This window comes from Schistocerca cancellata, chromosome 12, assembly GCF_023864275.1.
Source record: "Schistocerca cancellata isolate TAMUIC-IGC-003103 chromosome 12, iqSchCanc2.1, whole genome shotgun sequence".
NCBI lineage: Eukaryota > Metazoa > Arthropoda > Insecta > Orthoptera > Acrididae > Schistocerca > Schistocerca cancellata.
In genome coordinates, this window is record NC_064637.1 from 129,897,029 (window position 1) to 129,922,498 (window position 25,470).

At 40.1% G+C, this 25,470-nt stretch overlaps 1 protein-coding gene across 1 annotated transcript in view; it reads right to left on the minus strand.

Annotated features, from left to right (window-relative positions):
• LOC126109866 (pre-mRNA-processing factor 40 homolog B) overlaps positions 1-25,470 on the minus strand; it is a 176,646-nt gene that overhangs the window by 39,691 nt on the left and 111,485 nt on the right. The window contains exons 11-13 of the mRNA XM_049914932.1: positions 25,182-25,294; positions 22,434-22,541; positions 17,636-17,830 (exon numbers count right to left, since the gene is read on the minus strand). Of these exons, the coding sequence (XP_049770889.1) occupies positions 17,636-17,830; positions 22,434-22,541; positions 25,182-25,294 (416 nt within the window). The remainder of the gene's footprint in view (positions 1-17,635; positions 17,831-22,433; positions 22,542-25,181; positions 25,295-25,470) is intronic.

Genomic DNA, 25,470 nt, shown 5'->3' on the forward strand with positions numbered 1-25,470 from the left:
CATGTGCTGAAGACAGAAATGTGTTAAGCAAATCAGGTCTCCTACAGTCCAATTAAAATGGCTCGATAGTTGATGTCTGTCACTTGTCACTACGGAGTTGTCACACCCGCTGCCGGCTACTGCTCAGTTATGGGCGACACAATGACATGGCGGGTCACTTCACAAATGCTGTTAATGTGTAACGTGGAGCAAATGCTGTTAATGTGTAACATGGAGCAACACTTAAAAGGCCGTCACCAATCAAGAAAACGGTGATCAACACTCTGCGGCAGAACTAAAATCATGACACTTTGTACACAGCGTTTAAGTCTAACCTCTATGAGCAAACTCAAGACAGAAAAATTTCATAATATGTTTGTTTGCATAGCCATTTTCCACAGCAAAGTTTCAGTTTCAGCAGTAAAAGGAAACTAATTTCTAACTGTCATTGGTTACCTGAAACTATCCTCACACTGGCTACATAGGATGCCACACTGCCAACTGATGAGTAGTCCTGCCTGCACTTCGTTGCAGATTATAGGCAACACAAGCAGATTTCAAATGAAGAAAGAATGATAGGAAGAAAAATAAGATCAAAAAAGTCAATATGACAACGAAAATGAAGTGAATTTAGAAAAATAAAAAATGTATCTGCATTTGACAAGATTCAAACCTTCGACATTGTACACATCACATTAGCTTTATACGCTACCCATCATACTACGTCATTACACTGCAAAATACTGTTTTATTTATGACTCTGGTGTTACAGTTGCAACAATTAATTGCAGCCTTCACGCAGTGACATGTAAAGTACATCTAATGTAAGCCAATCTTTGTGATTATAATGACTGTATAAAATGATGCTGAATCGCGTCCTGTGCGGAAGGATCCAGTAGTTTTTGATCAGTGCTACATCTACATATATACTCCACTAGCCACCGAGCGGTGTGTGGCAGAGCGCACTATTTGCGGCTTGGGGTACACCTGATGTTACGCTTGTTGCTTTCTCAGCAACTTCCTAATATGTTTGTTGAACTAAGGTGGATCCTTTCCCTCCCCTATATTTCTGCAAGGCACATATTTCTCTCGCATGTGGTGGACAATACCTTTAAATTCCAACCAAAGATGCTCAATATCTTTGTGTCCCGTGGTGAATGCTTGGAGCTGACTATGAGGATATTCATTAATGACACTTTTATTTCCTTTCCCAAACAAGGGAACTCTTCAATACCCCCCCCCCCCCCCACCTTCTTTTTTTTTTTTTTTTTTTTTTTTTGCAAATTCTGCTGACATAGAAGCCACAATGACATTATGGTTGCTAATACCTTCTTCTAGATTAACTTCCTCAAAAAGATCAAGTCTGTCTGTCACCAAGATATGTAACATGTTCTCATCTTGAGTTGGTTTTCTAACCAGTTGCTCAAGGTTGTATGTTGAGATTGCTCCTAGAATAACTTCACAGGAGTCTTTGCTTCTGCCCCCCTGTGATAAACATGTAATTTTCCCAGTCAATGGATGCCAGATTAAAGCCTCCACCTATAACTAATGGATAGTTTGGATATTTATTTCCTATGTACTCAAGACTTTCCCTGAAACATTCTGCAACATTTGTTGCCAATGCTGGTGGACCATAAAAACAACAGTCCGACCAAGTATTGATCTCAACTGCATTTAAACAGCTTTTAACTGCAATGAAGACACCACCTCCCATAGCATCAGTCCTATCCTTCCTAAATATTGTCCAATCCGAGTTCAAAATTTCACTGCTATTGATGTCTGTTTTCAACCAGCTTTCGGTACTTAATACAATATTGGCATTACTATTGTTTATTTCAAAGAGTAACTTGGGGATCTTGCTACAGACACTTCGACAATTTACTAACATGAGATTTAGCATATTTAAATCCTTTGGAATGACCTTTTTTATGTGACTAACAATTTTTACAGTTGGCACACTCACATCAGTGTCATGAACTAGTAATTTTTCAGGCCAATGGTTTGTTTCCTGTGAGGAGGAAACAAATCTAGAAAACCCCCACGTGCACGCCACAAGTACTGTGCTACCCATGTAGCTGCTTTCTGTGAGCAGTGCACCCCTGATCTATCGAAGGGCATCCTACAACCTTCCGCCCCATAGCGTAGCTCGAGGAATCTACAACCATCTTCGTCACACAGTCGACGTAGCCTCTGATTTAGATTCTCCACTTGACTCCAAACCATAGGACCCCAGTCCACTCTGGGTACGATGCTGCAAATCGTCAGCTTGGCTTCCATTCCTCGAGAGATGGAGGCCGTCTTCACCACTTTAGCCAGCCGTCGAAAGGATCCAAGGATTTCCTTGGAACGTAAATGTGTGTATTTTGTTAGCAGCACTGTGTGTGTGTGTGTGTGTGTGTGTGTGTGTGTGTGTGTGTGTGTGTGTGTGTGTGCATGGGTAGGCAACAGCGGACGGTTCGGGAGTGACGCTTGGCACTCTGACTGGAGGAACCAGTTACAAAGTGTGAAGAGTCAACTATCAAATAATTTTAATCTGACTATAGTCAGTATCCGCAATCTTGCAACTGCTACATCACTACTTAAGTGGCATCATCATGCTGAACAAATAAATGAAACAAGTAATTTTAGCAAAACTGCCTAGAATATAGTAAACAAAAAATATGAAAATAGAGAGTACCCAGGTAGCAGTAAAAGGAGAAAATGGAATGCTGACAGTACGTCAGACCTTCATACGAGGGTTGCCCATAAAGTAATGCACCGCATTTTTTACCTCAGCCAAAAACAATGCTACGAAAGCAAAACATGACATATGTTGTTATTTGAAATCTCCTCAGCGAGCGCACCAAGTTTCTGTCACTTCCGACAGATAGCATAGCTGCAGGACAGACTCAAAATGGCATCTGCAGATGATGTAAGTTACAACCAACGTGCCGTCATTGAATTTCTCACTGCAGAGAAAGAAACTGCGGGGAATATTCACAAATGCTTGTGCAAAGTCTATAGAGCATCTGCTGTCGACAGAAGTACAGTTAGTCACTGGGCACAGAGGTCATCAGAAGGCGGTTCGGTGGAGCTCTGCAATTTGCAGTGGTCAGGGAGACCATACACAGCTGTCACACCTGACATGTTGCTGTGGCAGGGTGTATACGTGGACAAGGAAAAAAAATTCCCGGATTTTTCCCGGATTTCCCGGTTAAAAATACACTTTCTCCCAGATGAAAACACACTTTTTCCGTGTTATTAAATGACAGTATATATTTCCCTCGGAACTGTAAAACTTATTAATCCTTTGAATGGTTATGTTTTTATACACGGGCATAGAATTTCCCAGCACTTTAGAAAACGAAACTTAGGGAAGAAAATTCCTTTTGGAAAGATTTGTGATGTGCAACAACATGTACGTTGCATATTTTCATACTACGAAAGTATAAATTCGAATTCCACTAAACACCGCATGTTAATTTCCGAACCATTGTAATCGAGATTGTGATGCGCTTTTGTAAGCCAGTCATAGCTCTTGTCACGTGATCCTGCCAGCCGATGACAGCAGATATTTAGAGCATAGGACATGTGATGTAGTCAGCTAATAGTAACATCACTGTTAAGTAGCACGGATACACAAACAGGAAAAATTAATGTTTTAAATTAATATACATAGCATTGCTACAAGAAAAGCAAAGCTTTCACATATAATGTTGATATTTTTTGCGCGAGTTACGCTTTAAGATATATTACACAAATGTGATATTTAGCCGAGTCCAGTGATTTGTCCTCAAAGTTATCCACAAATAAATTAGCTAGCGCAGAGGAAAGAAAGCTTCCCGTAGCACTACCATCAATTTGCTCATAATAACAACATGAATGTCAGATCTTCTGGGCTCGAAATACTTCTACTAAATGGCTCGTCATCAAACGCTCTGTGGTTTAAGAAATTCATCGTACATTCTCGCACATAGTTCAACTTGTGTGAAAGGAAATTTACTTTGAAAGTAACGCTTTTCAAACCACCATTCGCAACATTTTCCCGCAACCTGTTAGAAATAGGTTCGTTTCAGTAGTCATCGGAGAGTGCCAGATAACGCGCCACTGCGCTTTGGCAGCTGCTATGACGCAGGAAGCCCATATGTGTCTTACATGTAAAACATTACAAGATCTTACATTATGTCATAAAAGAAGAAATCAGAGGATACTCCAAGAGCATCAGAATTTCGTGAACCATACTATAATGGCACATTTAAAGTGCATACTTAAAGAGTACATTCGTATGTCCAGATTCCCAATGAAGTAGGCCTCGACCTGATATTAAGGTTTTCAGTGTGGGTTTCGGGATGTAAATTTTCTTGGGGTACCAGTACTGTATTAACTCATTTTTGATTCTTTATTATGGCATAATGCCATATGTGCTAGAAGTGCAGCGAGCAGTTGAAATTAGCCAATAGTGTGGAACTAAACACTTTGTTTCAAACACATTGACTGCATCAGCATAAAAGATTAATAAAACCCAAATTTCTTTAGCAAACCGACAAAAATAACTTAATTGTTCTACAAGGCGATTAATGCATGCCTGTCAGAAAAGTGGAAATAAAATAAAATCTGAAACTAATAATGTATATTAGCCTTCCATAATTATGTGAATGTATTTTAATTCACTTGATAGCTCCCGGCCACAGAAATCCATTTTGTTTTCATTTGAAGTGAGAGCAGTATGCGAAGAGGAAACAGCAAATTCACTAAATGTAAACACAGGTCACGTGGGACTACACACTTCCCCACTATAACTCAGACTGCTCTGCGCATGAGCCTTGGATCTACAATATTTCCGAACTGGGGCAATACTAAGATAGTGGCGCCCCCCCCGCAACCCGCTTCCCCTCCCGCCCCCCCTCCCTCGAGCGTTTGATATACGATGTCAAAAAATTTAAAAAATCGAATTTTCAAAAATATGTTCATTTTGTAGCGCACATCTTTCTGAAGAATCTGATACATAAAACAAATACGTTCTAGGAAATGTAATGCACGTTATTTGCTCTTAAGTGTGCCGGAGTGCAGTGCCACCCTCTTCACACAGCATTCTTCTATCGCACGTCACTGTATTTCGCTCCATGGAATTGAAACGTGTATATTTTGTACTGTATGCCATCAAACTATATTCAGGACAGTGGAAATTAAAATGTCCTGTGGTGCCTCTCCTGCTCCCAGTCGTCCAGTTTGACACCCTGCCCCTAGTTATTTTTTTTTTTCTTAAAAAAAAAAAAAACACCTCGCAATTAATACTGGATGGGATTATTTGTAATCGGGAGGACAAGAACTCAACAGAAAATTTACACTCTTTATTGCCTGTTAGGTAATAACTTTCTGTTTTGGGTGACGTAATATTAAATATAGGATACATAAAACCAGTAAAGACAAGAGACAAGCACTACACTACACATTTCTTCAATCCTTAGCTCCTAGCACTGTTTTCTCTCTAATCTTGCTACAGCTTTACATGGTGTGCTTTCCTTTCTGTGACAGAACCTATTACCTCAAAGTTCGTCAAACATTTTCCTACATGAAAAATCGAAATAACGTAGTCTGCTGTTAATACAAATAGTACCCAATACTGATTACGTCTATTTTGCCACTGTCTGCTAGATAAAACAAAATAGGCATTTCTAACACGGCAGAAATTGTAACACACACCAAATAAACGGGACTGTTTTGGCACAATGGTCATTTTTATAACACGACAGAATGTAATTCACGAAGACCAACATAAAATGCCTATTAGACATGCTACAAGGAAAAAGCTTTATGTTACAAAATAGTTTCACATTTGACTCATACGCTCCGGTTTCTCGAGCATGAGATCAAAAAGTAGCAGTACGAGATTTTAATATAAATTTGGAATCGTCATATTCTTCCCTAATTTGTGTGATGTCCCCATTTCTTCTTCTGCCTCATTCTAACAAGCAATCTTGTCATGACTAATTCTGGAACTATTCCTGCCTTTGTCAAAACTTATTCGCCGGTTAACTTCACTAACCCTGCCAGAAGCGCGGCTTTAGTTATCCCTGATTATTCTCCGGTTAGGCGTTTTTATGTTCGTACAAACAATTTTCTGCGCTACTTCCAGAACAGAACTTAAAGAGGCTGCTAGACGGGGACTGTACAACTGACTTGATTAGTGTAGCGATCTGGCCAAAAATTTTCTGACAAAATTTCATTTTCCTGGATACACCGAGAAGATAATACGTTATCTATCTTACCTGTTATTCCTGTTAGTCATTTATTTCCACTCTGGTAGCCTGAATCTATGGATTTCCCTAATAATTATAACAACGCTGATCATTCACAAATCCAAACAACAACATAATCAGACAGCGATCAGCGTTCACTCGTTCGGCTTTACTCCACTCAGCTTGTATAGCCCAGTCCCCTTATGCCTGCAGGAAAGTTTATTTCTAGATGCGACGAGGACTCCCCTGACAGAGACATCACGTACACTATGCACGCGTTCAAAACTTATGATTTTTTTTTTTTTCCCATGGGACCAAACTGCTGATGTCATCGGTCCCTAGGCTTACACACAAATTAATGAACCTTACACTAACTTACGCTAAAGACAACACACTCACCCATGCCCAAGGGAGGATTCGAACCTCCGACGGGGGAGCCACGCGTGACAAGTTGCCTCACACCGCACGGCTACCCCGCGCGGCTTATGATTCATCCAGAAATCAACTTACAGAGTGTGTTCAAAAACCAACAGGGATGCACATCAAAATCATATGGGTAATCGATAGACCAACTTGCGCTGGATGCTAGGTGCTTTGTGAAACAACGTTTTTCTCTTAAAGAATATGAATTTAGTGCCCCACCCCCTACCCCCACCCTCATAGATCAGGGCCCGCTGCACATGAATGAATCTGGCAGCTTGGGTGTGTCAGTAAAATTTTTTCCGGTTGCATCTAGCCGCATGCTGCGACTGCTCACACAGCCAACAGCCCTGTTTCTGTAGCCAGAAATGGGAGAAGGTACTACTCATATGCCACTCAACTGCGCGTGCGCATGAGCCCGCTCGTAACTGCTAAAACGAATCTAATGTAAACAGTTGTGACGTCACGCTCATCGGAGACAATTTGTTGTTATGAAGCACTGCATAGTCTTCCTAAAGCCTTTGACACATTTTGCTGTTGGCAAATGCTTATATGAGCACTGTGTTTTGTTGTTGTATATGGCACATTTCCCTTGCAATTTATGTTTTATTTTCGTTTTTTTTCCTCGTTCACGTTTTATTGTTGCAGTATTATTCTGCAGTAGCAGGATTCAGCAATATCCTTTATCAGAGTATCGATTCTTACCAGTAAAAATTACAAAAATTTAACTGAAAACTAAAACAATGAAAAATTCCCGGAATTCTAAAAAATTCCCGGGCTTTTCCCGGTTTTCTCCCGGATGAAAAAATTCCCAGGTTTGTCCCGGGTCGTATACATTCTTTGCGAGCTGATGTCATTCGCAAAGACAACACATTACGACTCAGCAGTTGGAGCTGCATCTGTGAATCTGCAAAGAAAGTGTGGATGCAATTATCCACTCTCTTGGAAATTCAAAAGAGTGTGCAAGATGGGTCCCGCGGTGTCTAATGGTGGATTACAAATCACCCAGAAAAAAGCATTTGTCTTGATTTGTTGCAACGTTTTGAAGCTGAGGGGGAGGCCTTCTTGTCCCAGATTGTGACAGGTGATGAAACCTGGGCCTGAAACAAAACCACAGTTGATGGAATGGTGGCATTCCCACTCCCCAGAGAAGAAAAAACTTGAAGCAACTACTTACGCCGATGAGGTAATGGTCTCCTTGTTTTGGGACTCTGAAGGTGTGATTCTCTTTGACAGGATGCCAAGAGGTGGTACCATTAATTCAGAAGCATGTGTCAGCACATTAACAAAATTCAAGACGCGTTCCTGTGACTTTGGCACCACAGAAACCCAGGAGATGTTTTATTGCAACACGATAACACTTGGCCCCACACAAGTCTGACGACTGCTGAACACATCCCAAAACAGGGGTAGACAGTGTTACCCCATCCACCCTACAGCCCTGACCTAGGCCCCTCAGACTTCCACTTGTTTGGGCCATTAAACGATGCCATTCATGGAAGACATTTTGAGGACAATGAGGAGATGATTCAACACACACAGCACTGGCTCCACCATCAGGACAAGGATTATTACTGACAGGGCATAAACGCCTTCGTTTCGCGTTGGAGAAAGGCCCTAGAACAGGATAGAGATTACGTGGAAAAATAGGGCATGTAGATAAAACACCATTCTTTCGTGTGTGTAATTCTCATTATGTTCAATAAAGAATTGTTGAAGAAAAAAATGTGGTGCATTACTTTTGGGGCAACCCTCGCAGAACATTTCAGTAATGCGTGTGTAGACAAGAAACTGATGAATGAGCACTACAATTAACAAACTCAGTTAAAATGAGTAATTCATTTGTGTTAAGGAGAGTAACAGAATGCAAGGCAATGAAAATAATCTCAAAACTCAAAAACATCTAGTTTCTGGAATGACACACCTACCTTACTTAAAGAATGCAGAAATGAATTAGTAAACCCACCAACACATTTACTAAAGAGTTCAACTGACCAGGGGAACTTTTCCGAAATTTTGACAGTTGCAGAGATAAGACTAGTGTATAGAAAGGGAGTGACCGTTGACATAAATATTAAGTTGGTGCTTAACTTCATAGCATTTTTGTTTTGCATGTTGGTATTCTGGTTGTTATGGGTTAATTTATTAATTGTCATTTCTTATTTGTAGTTCGTTGTTGCTATCTGAGTTTACATATTTTCATTTTGTCTCAGAGGTGTGACAGCAGCAGAGACAGCCAGAAACACTTGCGCTGTATATGGGGCTAATGCCACTGGACAGGACACGGCAAGGATCGCTTTGGCATTAGTGCCTCTCTGCGTTCAGGAAAATCTTCGGGTTTGATGAAGGTCATTGAAATCCACAATGATCCACATTAATGTACTCGAGAATTGGCAAATGTGACGAATTTTGACCATTCCACCATTGTGCGACATTTGCACGCAATGGGAAAGGTTCAAGAATAGGGATATGGGTACTGCATGCTCTAAAACAAAATCATAAAAGTCTGCAGGTGGCCGTATGTGCACGTTGCTTGATCATCATCAATTGACTCGTGATCAACACCGAGCATTCCTATCCAGTTCTGTTACTGGTGACGAGAAATGTTTTTACGCTAACATCAGGAAAGGAAAGGAATGGTTGAGACCAAACAAAGCAGCAACTTCTCTTACAAAATCTGTGCACATCCACTAAAGATAATGTTATGTATCTGGTGAAAGAGTGACGGTGTCATGTACTAGATGTCTTTCAGACACAATCCAAGAACAACAACCAGGAAAACTGCGTGAAGTGATGCTACTCCACGATAAGGTGTGCATTCTCCTTGAATGACAAAAACACTATACAGCAGTTGGGTTGGGAAGTCATTCTGCACCCACCTTTATCACATTATCTTGTGCTCTTGTTTTCATCTTTTCCACTCTCTTGTCAAACTACCTTCAAGGAACTTCCTTTCCGGATGAAAATTCACTCCAAACATGGCTCGATGAATTCTTTGCGTCAATACAACGTGATTTATGCAGCAGCAGAATCAAAAAATTACCCCAATGTTGGTACATTTTAGATAGTGAAGGAGAATATACTATTACTGACTAACGTCTCTGTTATGTATATTAGATGTGCTTACTAAACTTGTAGAAAAATGCTACAAAATTGTGCATCTACCCAATAATTACAGACCAATTTCATTTACTTAAACACTTGACAAGTTACTTTATAGAGTAATTCTACACCAAATGGAGTATTTCTTCTGTAAACCTTCCAAACAACTCATAATACTAGGCAAGCAACTTTCAAGTACATCGTCAGACCTATACGGGAACATACATAATGGACATACGAATAAAGGTTGCAGGTGCATGGTTGGCACCATATGGAAGTTTGGGTCTGGCCACGAGTTGTGCATGGATAGCCAAATGGTAAGGCGACTGCTTGCGATAAGCAGGAAATCCAGGTTTGAGTCCCGGTCCGTCACAAAGTTTCATTGTCGTCATTCCATTCTACAGCTGACGGTTGCCCTCATTTGCAATTGTGAATTCATTTAAAGTAATGCATAACAATGGCTCAGAAAAGGGCGATCCACACTACAACAGCAGTAGTTACATTTTTCCAGGAACTGCTAAACAGACTGGACAAAGGAAACAAAAGTCAGTGGGACTTCTCTATATTTGCCTAAGACATTAATTCTGTGAATCATAGAGGCTTTTATCCAAATTAGAAACTTAGTAGAACTACTTTTTTTTAAATTCATATTTCAAAATATATAAGACAATGTGCTAAACTACACTATAAGAATGAAGGCAAGAAGCTAACAGTGAACTCAACATGCTCTCACTCTCAACTGTGGAGCTCCATATGGAAGTATTCCTGGGCCATTTCTGTTTCTTTATCTGCATTAATGACATAACACAGCCACAAAACTAAGTGCTAGTTAACTATGCTGATGGTACATCATTTATTACCTCTGACTAAGTTTTTGTTAAATTACAATCAATCTGAAGGCCAGGGTGATACTGTGTGTGTAATGGAATGGTGGTTGGTTGCTGGTTAACAAGATCACTGCTGCCAGAGGAGGAGATGGCACAAAAGGATAGGTTATTGTCCATCTATAAAGGATCTGGTATGTTACTGGTATATTTCGACAACTTCTGCTTTCCACTGCATATGTGGCATCCAAGAGTGGTGAGACTGTATGGAAGAGACTTTAGACATGGAAAGAGTGACAGCTATACAAGTTGGAGTACTGTTGGAGGTTGGTGCACTTGATATGAAGAGATGTATTCATGGAGCCCTCTGAGAGGTGGAGGTCAACATATAGGCAGGTGTCTCGTTAAGTTGAGGAGGACCACATGAGCCAGATTTGAGAATAGGTGTTAAGATTATGGAGGAAAGAGTAAAGGTTGTCCTTGCTGTGAATCCACATCATGAAAATTCACCAGTGAATCTCAAGCAGAAGCAGACAGAGTTTTCGTGGTTGAGTGGAAAGGAAGGATTCCTGCAGATGGCCCATAAATTAGTAGGCACAGGAAGGTGCCATGGCAGTACCACAGATTTGTTTACAAATTTGAATGTGAAATGTGGGTATTGTATTAGGAGGGTATTGGGAAAGGTAGTGTTCCATGCCTATAAGGTCATGGGCATGGGCATGGGCACAGGAGATGGTGGTGTATAAGGATATTACATCCACAGTGACCAACAAAAAGTGTCTGGTGGTAATGGCATAGGAACTGTGGAAAGGTGGCAAAGGATCTCTACATCTACATCTACATCCATACTCCGCAAGCCGCCTGACAGTGTGTGGAGGAGGGTACCTTGAGTACCTCTATCGGTTCTCTCTTCTATTCCAGTCTCTTATTGTTCGTGGAAAGAAAGATTGTCAGTATGCCTCTGTGTGGGCTCTAATCTCTCTGATTTTATCTTCATGGTCTCTTCGCGATATATACTTCGGAGGGAGCAATATACTGCTTGACTCCTAGCTGAAGGTATGTTCTCGAAACCTCAACAATGTTCTCGAAACTTCAACAAAAGCCCGTACCGAGCTATTGAGCGTCTCTCTTGCAGAGACTTCCACTGGAGTTTATCTATCATCTCTGTAACGCTTTCGCGATCACTAAATGATCCTGTAAGAAGTGCGCTGCTCTCTGTCGGATTTTCTCTATCTCTTCTATCAACCCTATCTGGTACGGATATCACACCAGTGAGCAGTATTCAAGCAGTAGGCGAACAAGTGTACTATACCCTACTTCCTTTGTTTTCAGATTGCATTTCCTTAAGATTCTTCCCATGAATCTCAGTCTGGCATCTGCTTTACGAATGATTAATTTTATATGGTCATTCCATTTTAAATCACTCCTAATGCCTATTCTCAGATAATTTATGGAATTAACTGCTTCCAGTTGCTGAACTGCTATGTTGTAGCTAAATGATAAAGGATCTTTCTTTCTATGTATTCGCAGCACATTACACTTGTCTACAGTGAGATTCAATTGCCATTCACTGCACCATGCATCACTTCGCTGCAGATCCTCCTGCATTTCAGTACAAGTTTCCATTGTTACAACCTCTCGATATACCACAGCATCATCCGCAAAAAGCCTCAGTGAACTACCGATGTTACCCACAAGGACGTTTATATATATTGTGAATAGCAATGGTCCTACGACACTCCCCTGCAGCACACCTGTAATCACTCTTACTTCGGAAGACTTCTCTCCATTTAGAATGACATGCTGCGTTCTGTTATCTAGGAACTCTTCAATCCAATCCCACAATTGGTCTGATAGTCCATATGCTCTTACTTTGTTCATTAAACAACTGTGGGGAACTGTATCAAATGCCTTGCGGAAGTCAAGAAACACAGCATCTACCTGGGAACCCATGTCTACGGCCCTCTGAGTCTCGTGGACGAATAGCGCGAGCTGGGTTTCACACGATCGGCTTTTTCAAAACCCATGCTGATTCCTACAGGGTAGATTTCTAGTCTCCAAAAAAGTCATTATACTCGAACATGATACGTGTTCCAAAATTCTACAACTGATCAACATTAGAGATATAGGATGTGAGCAGTGTCTTGACTATAGGGTGGGAGGTTAATGACAATAGTTTGGTGGTTTGTTCAGTGGAAGAATTATACCCAGACACAATGGGACAACCAATAGGGAGACCTACGGGATTAGGTTTATGACATTTGGGGAGTAGGTAAAAGGAAACGGGGCTTTACTGGCATTGGGTGGGGGGTGGGGGGGGTGGTAGCGAGAGAGTGGGGGGGGGGGGGGGGGGGGGATGTGGGTTAAGCTGTCGGTGTCGGCACACGGACCGTGCATCCGAACGTTGAGCGTTGAGCGTGCCGAGTTTATGATGTCATGGTGTGGAATAGCACGTTCGGGAGTCTTTACGAACGTGCAGAGCAGTATCTGGCATGTCAGATATTCTGAGCGTGCGTCTGAGCGTTTACCAATGAGATGGCGCAATGGTACCTACGTCACACACACGCCGTCATCCTTTAGTACAGAGTTGTGAGGCGCCATATTGGCATTCATTTCAAGCCTATATGTATATATACCATTCCGAGCACCAGAAAATTGAGAATCACTGCAAAACCCGTTGTTAAGTGTGTGATTCGTTCCAATAAAATAATGAAAAACATCATATTCGTGGCAAAAGAATTATTGTAACTTGCTTATAATGACAATAGGCTATTTGAAGGCGGCAACACACTGAAGATCCACCCAAAACGCATTGTTCTTGGTACAATTTGTTATAAGTAAATGTCAGTTAGTAACATATCTACGATTAAGGATTTTAGCAAGTGGTAAGACACTATAATTTGCACCAAAAAGACGCGACATCAGTTCAGCGTAATGAATAGCATCACTGTCTTGTATAAAGTTTATTTGTTGGGGCGGTGGTTCGCGTCCTGACATAACCAATTTTTTTTTCTTCACAATCGCGTTTTTATTAGGATCTGATACTTTATTATTAGTTTAATATAAGTATAGACTATAATATTTGATGTTATGTAAATACAATTTCACCTTTTTTTGAGGGGTGACTTTGTTCGATTGGCTTGATCTACTGGACACCTTGTGCTACTTGTGTAAAGCTATTTTGCTCCTTTTTCTTTTACACTTCGTAATTCACGCATTGCAAAGATTCTGCTACTGGGTAGGAACAGAGATCGAGTGAGACTGACCTTGGGGTTGTACTAAAATGTGGGAATGATGAAATAATGTTTATTTTATGCGGAGTAGTATTCCAAATTTGTACCGCACTGTTTGTAATGGAACTATTATATGTCTCTGTCCTTACTGATTGGACGTGGTACTTTCCTTTTCGTGGACGATGGAGGAAATGTGCGTTTTAATAAAGCTAATGTGGGAATTTTACGCGCGCCCGTTGAGTAAACAGTGTGGTTTACGAACTAGAAACATCCCTCAACTGCCGCTGGAGTGCGTTACGATCGCGTATACCAAGTTGGGGCCCAAGTACCGTAGGGACAAGTCACATCATTCTTGAGCGTTCAGCAGTACGTTGAACTTGGCACGCTCAACGTTAATGTTTGACAGCACGGTCCGTGTGCCGATGGCTTTAGAGAGAGAGAAAGAGAGAGGGAGAGAGAGAGATATTTTCATGTGTCAGGTTTTGGGATGGATCTAAGGCCTTGAAGTGCTGCTGGAGGTCTTGTTGGACTTCTGGGATAGGAACACGGACATAAGGTTTGTATGCACAGTTGTCAGAAAGCTGGCGGAGCCCCTGGCCACACAGTCACTGTAGTTCATAACCAAATGGTTCAAATGGCTCTGAGCACTATGGGACTGAACGTTTGAGGACATCTGTCCCCTAGAACTTAGAACTACTTAAACCTAACTAACCTAAGGACATCACACACATCCATGCCCGAGGCAGGATTCGAACCTGCGACCGTAGCGGTCGCACGGTTCCAGACTGATGCACCTAGAACCGCTCAACCACAGCGGCTGGCAATTCATAACCACTGTGGTGGAGCTTTTGTCTGTAGAAGGCTAAGGATAAGGTCTAGATTAACTGTCAGATTACAGATAGCTGTGTGTTTGCGGCTCCCTCCATATCATTAACCTCTATTCCCAAAATTCGCTTCATCTGGTCCTTCTCAACTCAACGAGCCTACTTCATAGAAGTTGATCTCCACCTCTCAAATGGCTCCATACATACATCTTTTCATATCGAGCACACCAACCACCAAAGGTATTTCCACTTTGCCAGCTGTCACCCTTTCCATGTCAAAAAGCCACCTACTGACATCACATCTGCCACGGAAAATAGTTGTTGAAATATGCTGATAACATTACCAGAGCCTTTACTGACAAACAATAACCTGTAAGCTCACAAATAAATAGATTACCTGTGTCATCTCTCCTCTGACACCAGTACCCCTGTTAACCAGCCACTGATTAGCACTCTTCTTAATCACCCAGTATCACCATGGTTTTGAGAAGCTCAACCACATTCTTCACTGGAGCTTTAACCCCTTCTCATGGTGCCTTGAGACAAGGGATATCCTACCCAAAATCCTGCTCACATCAACAAAAGTAGTATTCCAATGCCTGCACAACCTACAGAATATCCTTGTTCATCCCAACTTCAATCCTGCTCCCAATCCTGCACCCCATGGGCCATTCCCTTGTGGTTGACCCAAGTGCAAGACATGTCCCATACACCCACCCACCCATCCCCGCATGAACAGCCACCGCCAAACTCTGGCAAACAACGAACATGACCATCCAGTACCTGAACATGCAGCCACTATGACACAAATGACTTTAACAGTTGCATCACTACACACACCATTTGGATACTTCATTCCATCACAAGTTTACCTGTACCACACAGGTGGGAACTGTCACTCTCACAATCACCTGGGCTAAACTTTTGCTAACCTGTTCTCATTGTCTCATCTTACCTTTACCCTTCTCTTCACATCACTCCTTCCCCATCCGTATCATGTATGCCTTCAGCCACCACTCTTCTGCCTCCCTCTCCTCCTTTTTCACACCCCTCTCCCTTATTGCCCCCCCCCCTTTCACCGCCAGCTTCTGACCCCCCCCCTCCCCAATCCATCCCTTGCATGCTCTACTCTTTCATCCTGCTGTTCATCCTCCGCATCATCTGGCGAAAGACCTGCCTCAAACTAACCTGCTACTTCTTCTTGCTTCAGGAGTCCTTTCCTGCCTCCTCCCCATCTCCATGAAACCCAGCCAACTACTTTCGATAATCAATATTCAACAATCAATATCGCTGCCACCACAAACACATACATTTGGGTGTCTGTGTGGTTGTATGGGAATAAGTGTACACGTACTAGAAAAGGAGCAAGAGCTCGAAGCGAAAGTTAACTTTTCTATTACATGTTTCTGTGTGTCATACAGGATTTACATATTTGTTTACGTATTTTTCCATCAATTTTCATTATTGTTATGTACAGCCGGTCTCAAGTGGTAAGTTCATTAGTTCATTAGTAATGAATCACAGCCTACTGCAGAAACACCTCATAAACTTAAATTTTCAGATGTCGTGATTGAGGAATGTCTTTAAAAAGAGTAGTTACAAAATTTCCTTATTTAAATGTTTGATAAATATAACAACTCCTCTTGTCCTTCAACAAATATACTATGGATTTATCGACTTGTGTTTGCATTTGGCACTGAAATTTAGGGAGAGGAACCAGTAGTCTACAAGGATAGGATTTTCGTGCTTCAGAAAAGATCTATTAAAATAATTGTTAATATAGGCAAACATCTGTCCCGTAGCGACTACTATGTCAAGTACAATGTACTGATAATTACTCTTTGTATTTCTAAGTTGAAACAGTTGTTACCCTTTCACTGCTGGTGGCATGTATACACCTCATGCTACACTGTTCCTAAGATATCGTGGGTGTGTATATGCATGTAACTTGGATTTTAAGTTTTCCTGCAGTGCTACGGATGTCTGAATGTGTCCAGAGCTGCCGATGTCTCACTACTGTGGGTGAGTTACTTCCATACCTTAGTGAATAAAAAACTGAGTATTTATCATAAAACATGTGTGCCTCAATGAATGCAAAGAAGAAGAAGAAGAAGAAGAAGAAGAAGAAGAAGGAGGAGGAGAAGAAGAAAGAGAGAGATATCATTTCGAAATCTTTAATTGTTTGTGAGATTTGACACTGTTCTGACTACACGATTCGCAATGCATGTGGACGTTAATGGGAGCATTGCGTGTGACTGTTCTTCACACACAAAACCCAATAACACGAGAACAAAATGAGATATCCTTCTGCCCTCAATTTTACATACAATTTTAATATCTTATCTACATTTCATTCACTGTAATGTATGAGCTAAAGTCAACCAGATGCAAAGTTTACGCAATGCAACTCCTTAAAAGGTCACACAATATCTATTTTAATTAATAAAGCGCAGTAGTAGGACTGATAACGAAAATAAATTCAGTTGAAGATACTAGACTGTAAGAGGTGCAAAAATCAGAATATCGAATGATATGCATTTCATATTAGCCGGAACTTTGTCTCTCAACACAGGCACCAGCATTTTGCAAGCAGTACAGCCATAACAAAAGCTGCCTCAGCACGGAATGCAAAGAACTGTCTGTAGCAGTGAAAGGGTTAATTCAAAGAAGTTTACACTCAAAGATTTCGGAACTTCATTATTGATAGCACCATTGCAGTATGTTAGTGGTGGTAACTGTTTATAGTACCAATGTACTGCTAGTTGTATATATTCATTATATTCATGGCATGATATCAGTTTTTTCACGTTACAAAAATGATTATGTCCAAGCCTGTAGAGTTATTGTAGGCACCCAAAGATTAATATGATGATGATGATGATGATTATTATTATTATTAATAGTCTTTACCACACCCCACACACACACACACACACACACACACACACACACACACACACAGTAGGAGAGGGAGGGAGGGAGGGAGACGGATGGAGGGGAGAGAGAGAGAGAGAGAGAGAGAGAATGTACCTCACCTTAAAGATGCGGACTCTTTCCGATTCCAAGCCAACTGCCTCAAATTCGGGCAAACCTTCCATTTTGGAGCGGATCTCATCCCATGGCAGTGTGTGGTCCACATTGCAGGTACTCAGCAAGTTTTTAAAGCTGGCTGCCAGCTTCTTAAGGCGGCGTGTCTCCTCCTTCAGCCGCTCCTTTTCCCGAGCCTCAGCCTGTAAAAAGGGAAGTTTGCTTATGTATAAATCTACCATTAGTTTCAGATGCCGGCCTATGTTCCCTAGCATTTATTCCGACATGTGAGATCTACTGTTTTCATGATCTGGCAAGTTTATTTTAATTTGGAAAGGTGAGGAATGCTCTTCCTGTTGTCACAATCATCAGTTTAAATAAGGAAAGGAAGTCTTAAATTGTCTCATCTGCCTGAAACATGTTAACTATGTTCTATGTTATCTTATTTTAATTGTATCATATTTTCTGAGGTAGAGGTTTGGAACAAGCCCACAATGACCACGGAAACCCACCTAAAAACCACAGTCTGACTTGCCAGTGTAACAAACTAATGATCGTTAAGTATCGTGTGAATCTGATCTGGGTATCAACCATCTCACGTCATTAAGAAATGTGTCCTCCAAAAAGATCCATATCATCTCAGTTTCTACATCAGCATGATCAATTTCTTAAAAAAAAAAATTATTATTCCTGTGCCTGATACAATTTCTGTGTTTACATCAGGCACAACTTTCAAAAGAGGAAAACTGTTTTTAGTTCTTGTGTTTATATGCTGAGGCCTGAAGCAGTTTTGTTAGACCAGTCAAATACTGATTCTCCCACCATTAGCTGTTTCATACAAATGGCCTTGAAGTCAGCTGTTCTGGTTTCTGATTTCAGCAGTACAATAACTCTTTCTCTTCAATTAATTATCGGAGGTAGACAACTTAATGCTCAGGCTAAGTCTCATTCATTGCACAGAAAGTCATTCCATACAGACAGAACAAAAAAAGGAGGTGGGGGGTACCTAACCTGGACAACACAAGCACATTTCACATTTCAAAAATGGTTGTGTGTTTACATAGGAGCAAAAATTGATTGTGGAGGGGGAAATCCAGCAGCTAGAACCTAATTTCCAGAATTGGTATTGCAGTGTTCACATTACCACCCAGACACAATATTGAGGAAGTGATTTACAAAATCTGGTTTTGGGAGAATCATGTAAATGTAGCGAATGAACTGTCCACATCTCATAATAGCAGGCCAACTGAAGCATGTAAATAGCCACAAATGGAAATCTAACAATATGAAGGCTACAATATTTAGGGACAGGAGCTGCAATCTGTATAATAAGAACTAGAATGGACAAGAGAAACCTTCTTGGTTATGCTTATTTGTGATTCAAAACGTGTAAATAACAGGTCTGCATTTATTATGCTAATGAGGATAAATGTATTTTTTGTCTATGGAAGCCTGTGGCAACTGTAGATGCAATGAGCTAGCTAGTAGTTAGTTAGATAGCTTCATGTTCCACGGATCATTTTGCAAGACAAATCATAATGATGTGGAACAAATCGTAGAAAGAATGACTTTGTTGACAGAGGCATAATCTCATCTCTGCTAGCACTGCCAAAGTAAAGACCTCGAAAGTATTATTTAAGGTCTGGAAGCAGACCGAAATCTGATGGGACCAAGTCAGGTCAGTACGGAAGGAAGATGCTCAATGAAAGGAAATCAAGTTCTTCGAGTTTTGCAAATGTTGCAGAACTCGTGCATGATTTGGCACTGTCATTCTGAAGGAGGTTGCTCCATGCATGGATAAACTCTTCAAATTCCTTTTTTGAGTGCCACATCACGTGGATAAGAGGCCGCCCAACTGCAGTTCAGTTCTTGCACAGCTGTTGCCCAGTTGTCGAGTAGCTCCACTTAGCAGCAGTTGAGGATTGTCATAGGGCAGATGCAACTTTCTCTACAAAAGTAATGTCAGAACTGGCCTCAAAACTTTTATTTATTTCTGTATCGAGAACAGTTGAAGTGTTCCACTTATACTGGCTTTGCCAGGTACTTGAACTTGGATTTTCACAAGGAAATTCTTACCAAAGTTGAGTATGATACAACATTTCTCTTAGAGATTGTGTTCTCTCACTTCTTTGATTTCTGCTTCATAACCTACACTCCCTCCTGACAGGGCAAGAGTACTTTTGGCAATGAGATTTTACTGAGTCACTTCAGCAGTATAATGAAAATGGGAAAATCTGGACCTTTTTTAATTAAAAAAGTGTGCAATTTGATCACAGAGAGGATAAAGACAAAGAGGGATGAATAGCATCTTTTCAGTTAGATACCTAAGGTCTACGCTACATATTAGCCATTATGGGACAGGCTACTCATTTGTTGCATTTGGCATGTTTACCAACAAAAGGAGTTTTAAGTTATGATTGACAGGGAATTAACAAAAGTAGGTTGAATCTTTTAGTCTCACATATTTTCAAGATGTCTGGTGTAAAGTGTCTTGCACTTTCACACAGTGTTTCACTGTCTTGGAACTGCCTTTGACAGTAAATAATTTTTCCTATTATAAAATAACATCTGAAATGGTTACTTCAGCTGCTACCAGAGGTTTTGATATCTTCCCAGTATGCACATATTAATGTCAGGTACGGGTGGGGCGGGGGGCACCCAAAAAAAGTCTTAATTATTTTTTAAAAATCTATATATTTTCAAATTGTTTGTGAAACAACTTTATCCTCTTCAAAATACTCTCTATTACAGCTAATTAATACATTTGTCCCACTGGTGCTTTGATTGTTCAAAACATTTTTTGTAGTTATCTTTAGAAATGGCTGACAGCTCTTCCCTCATTATTTTCTTGACTTCTTCAAAGGTGTCAAATTGGTGTCCTTTTGTGCCCCTTTCGACATGTGGAAATAAGAAATAGTTGCACGGAGCCAGATTAGATGAGTAAGATGCATGGGACAACAGAACCATGCCATTTTTAGCAAAAAAACTGTCTAACAGAGATGGCTGTGTGTGCAGGTGCATTGTCATATGGAAGAACCAGTCTCCTGTCTGCCACAAATCAGGCCTTTTTTGATTAGCACTGTAGCTCAATCTTGTTAAAACTTCTCAATAAAAGGTTTTGACTGACAGTCTGATCTGGGAGGAACAAGCCCTGAATGAACTATGCCCCTGGCATCAGAAAAGCAAATCAGTATTGTTTTGATGTTCGATTTGACTTGACAACATTATCTTAGAAGGGGTGGTGAGACATCTTCCACTGGCTTGTCTGCTGCTTTGTTTCTGGGTTGTAACCATAGCACCATGACCCATCACCAGTAATGACCATTGACAGAAAATTTGGATCAGTTTCAAACTGTTGTTCCAAAGCACAACTTGTTTCAAATTGATGTTCCTTTTGATTGTCAGTCAGAAACTGAGAAGGAACAAACTTTTTCACTGCCAAATCTATTAAAATTCACTGAACTGAGTTCCAAGATAAGCCACTAATCTCTCATAATAGATCAATTGTCTATCGAGGCTGTGTGAGCACAAGCTTTCAAACTTCTTCAATATTTTTGTCAATTCGGGCAGTTGACGGGATGTCCAGGGCGTGGTTTGTCAACAGTTGACATGTCGCCATTTTTAAATCAACGTTTTTCCCATAACGTCATTTTGTTAAGCTGTTTTCAACATTAAAACAGTTTCAGCAGCACTTTTACTTAAGAAGAAAACAAAATTTCACAGCTGCATGTTATCCACTTAAACTTGCCATCATAAAAAACTAGACAAGAACAAAACAGTACTAGCAAAAATGATCACTGTAGATGAACAGAACAAGCCAGGCTGACTACACAGGTTGCACTGAACTGGCAATGAGTTGCACTACACATGCCTAGTGACAGAATCCCCTCGTATCTACTGTCTGTCGAGAAGCTACTTGTGCTTCCCTTCAATAGCTGTAGCAGAATCATTTATTGACATTAAAACTTAAGTGAATTACTGGGAAAGAAAGTACCTCATATGGGTATAAAGAAATCTGTTCAATTATGACTATCTTCGTACGATATATCTGAGGCTTCAAGTCCTACTACAGGTCACGAGGTTCAGTCATATGGAGACATTCATTGCCTCAACTGAACTTTGAAAATATAAATAAATATAAGGTGTTTATATGAAGTACTCTTTTATAGTGCCCAGGACACTAACAGTATTTTTGTGCTTATATCTTGTACTCTACATTGAGAAACACACTACTACTGTGATGCCTGCAGTATATTATATACCACAATAACGGGGGTATGACAATCTTTAACATCTCAAAGCACGAACTGGGAACACTTCACAAACTGAGAATCTTTACAAATGATAACTCGCTGAAAGCACATGCAATTTGAAAATTTTCAAAAATCACCGCAAAACTTGCTGTTGGACAATTCCATTGCACAATGTAAAAACAATTCTGTTATGTGCACAATATTGACATTGGTTTTAAAGAGTGTAACTGTGCTAATTGACTTTCCTATACTATATGTGGATATGATTAAGCCAGTGTCATTATACAGATTCTCGATTATAAAACAGCCATATTTCATCCAGTGACATTTACATCTCTTCTTTGGCAAGGGTCTAACTTCACAAGTGGCACATGACAGTGAGAAGTAACCAGTTTTATCTCAATTAGTTTTGAAAGCTCTGATAATGTTTTCTGTCCACCTTCTCTCAACCTAATGAATAATCTGCCAGACAACAGCAGTATCTGCATCTGACTGTTTATGAGATGTGAAATATGTCACCTACAGCAAATAACTAGTGGATATAGTACTATACCTTTTCGAGGAATGCATTGAAGGTGAGTTTGACATTTCCTGCATCCAGATTGGCTGACCTCCGGTCTTCACAAACCACTGTTGCAAAGTCTTCAAATGATGTGTTCACCTGAAACAGACAGGTTTCATACACACCACCCTTCAGTTCGAACAATGTAAGATGAAATACTGCAGTTTAGGAAACACCTGTTGAAACTGGAATAGCAGGTAATTAAGTAAGTAAATAAATAAGTAAGTGTTAAGTGCTTTGTGCCAGGAAATTCTTTGTGAGCGAGACTTAACAAGAATAAGGAACAGGCATCAAATGATTATTCTAATGCCTTGAGTAAATAATAAGCACTCGCTGCATTGAGGAAATGTTGGCTATCACACAGGCACAAAGACAAGTATTTAAACATTCTAACTCAGCTTTTGTTGGTCAAATCCATGACATTGTCTTTCCTCACATCAATAAAGTTCTTTCATGGAAGAAATCCGAAATGATGGTGCCATGACAGCCCAAGACTTGTAGTGATGCAGATCTGCCAGGTGTCCCATACTGGAGTGAAGTTTATCATGGCAAATTCGAAGCCAGAGGTTTTGGCAATGATCTGTATCATAGTGACATATTTCCTGCAGTCAATTGTAATAATGACATAATGAAACACCATTACCATTGGCCATTATCTTGTGGTGTCCTATACTGAAATAACATGTTCTTAAACACACTTTCTGATGATTCAATTACAATTTGATGAACAAAATTAAGAAATATAAACTTACACGGAGGGATATTTTGTTTCAATTTTTAGTATTGCACACATGATGCAGCAGTTATTATACTAGTCTGCTCCATAAGTTCACACACCATTTATAATAAAAACTATATTACCCACGGCTGCGCTTGCGTATCAGTAATCAGTAGTACTGTCACAGCCACTCCATTACCCCAATGCAAGATGTGGTGGCACGTGCAGTACCACTGCCGAGCAATGCGCATGGAGGGTGTAGGCAGGAGCGCCCATCTAAGCATTCTGCTAGTGAAGTCACTAATGTAAACATTATGCAACAAATCTCTCTCTCTCTCTCTCTCTCTCTCTCTCTCTCTCTCTGTGTCCCCCCCCCCTCTCCCCCACCCCCAGCCCCCCAAAGTAGCCCATACTCTTCCTCAGGGTCCACACTACCTCCAAATTTCATCCAAATTGGTTCGGCAGTTTCGTTGTGACAACGTTCGTGTGTTACTTTCGCATTTAATAATATTAGTAGGAAATACGGATTGTATAAGCATTGTATTCATCATGTTGAATCATATTATGCAGAACATACCAATCAATATAAGGATTTTCATAAATATGACACAGTTCAAATATCAACAGTTTTTACAAAGAGTAAATGTATTTCTGTGTGTCTCATTATAGATAAAATTTTAAATCACTTTTTTTATCCAATTCTCATGAAATAAAGCCTATGTGTCATCCCAAGCTATGCTTGACTTACCCATGTAGTAGTTTTGGAGATTAGAGTGTTCAAATAAACAGACTGATATGACAGCTTTACAGTTTTATTATTAGTATAGATTAATGGTAATGCTTGCTGATTATCTGCAGCACCATTTTAAGCTGGCAGTGCTGAGCTAAGAGTTGTGTAATTTTTAGTTTTGTAAAGACTATCTTTCAGAAGGAAATTTTCTTCAGTAATGGTGTATGCCAAAATAGTCTACCTCCTTCATCGGGACTATCGTAAATACGCAATAACATGTCTTACAGAAGAGAGCACTTCTACAGAAATAGCCAATTTTCTTGAAATTCTATTTTTTCTTTTCCTTATCATAAACTGATTTCATACAATGTAAATGACACCAATAAATAAAAATCTCCTACATATTCCTGTTATTTAATAGCTTTCACATAAAGATAGTACCACTTGTCTGTCTTGGCCTTTTCTCAACTTTGTGTTTGTTATCACTGGGGGCAACAATAAGTGGTTGTTGTTTCATGGACAAAACATTTCCCATGGCAGACAAATAGAATATCCATTCTATAAATATGCTGTTGGATATGGCACAGTTCATCTACAATTTCTGATGCTGCATGGTGCACCTTCGCTATGTAAAACGTATTTGCTCTACAGTGGGAACACACGATTCTGCTTTTAGCTTTAAAAATAGCTGATATAAGCTAGCAATCTTTTGTACACAGAAATTCATAATCTCAAGTACTGCAAAAGTAATATACCCAGTGATTATACTTTTTAATGCAAAGTTTGCAAATTAAGTGTCGTGGTTACTTTATCTCAAAGCATCAACTATGTGGAGTAACCAGAAGACAAGTTCACTTTGAAATATCAATGTATGTGATGTAATTAGTTTTTTAGACATCGTTTCCTCAAAATCATTTGAGAAAGAATTAATTCCTCCGCAGACATAATGAATACATATACCGCCAGACGTAATTCTGTGATAGCAGTTTGGAAATCATGGCTACCAACAACGAGTACTAGAGTGATGGAGACAGATGGGAGGCCAAAGATGCCACAGACTACGTAAGGAGCCATCCCAGCATTTACCTGACTTAATTTACAAGGGCCAGATGGGAATTTGAACACTACCCTTCCCCAAAAGGAGGCCACAGTCATTTAGAACCACAATGAACTAAAAATGCAAAATTTGTATCTCAAACAACATTAATAAAATTAACTATGCGCATAACTAACAAATTTAAGAATTTAATAAACAATTCACTGACATCTGAAGACCATTACATTTACTTACCTGCACTTCAAAGCCTTTTTCCTTCAATATTTCCTTTATTATCTTCTTCTCATCATGGAACCTTGATTTGAGGTCCTCAACATAAAACTTGAAGAGATCAAGGGGTGTGGAACCTACAGAAAACATGTAACACTTTAGTGTATATACATATAAACAAAAAAGTGTGTGTGTTTGGGGGGGAGGGAGGGGGGCAATTTAAACTAAATTTAAGGAAAAAAAATCTTGTGGATTATTAATTTGCACTTGGTGCCATAACAAGAAATATTGTAGATATTCAAGTCTGATGTTA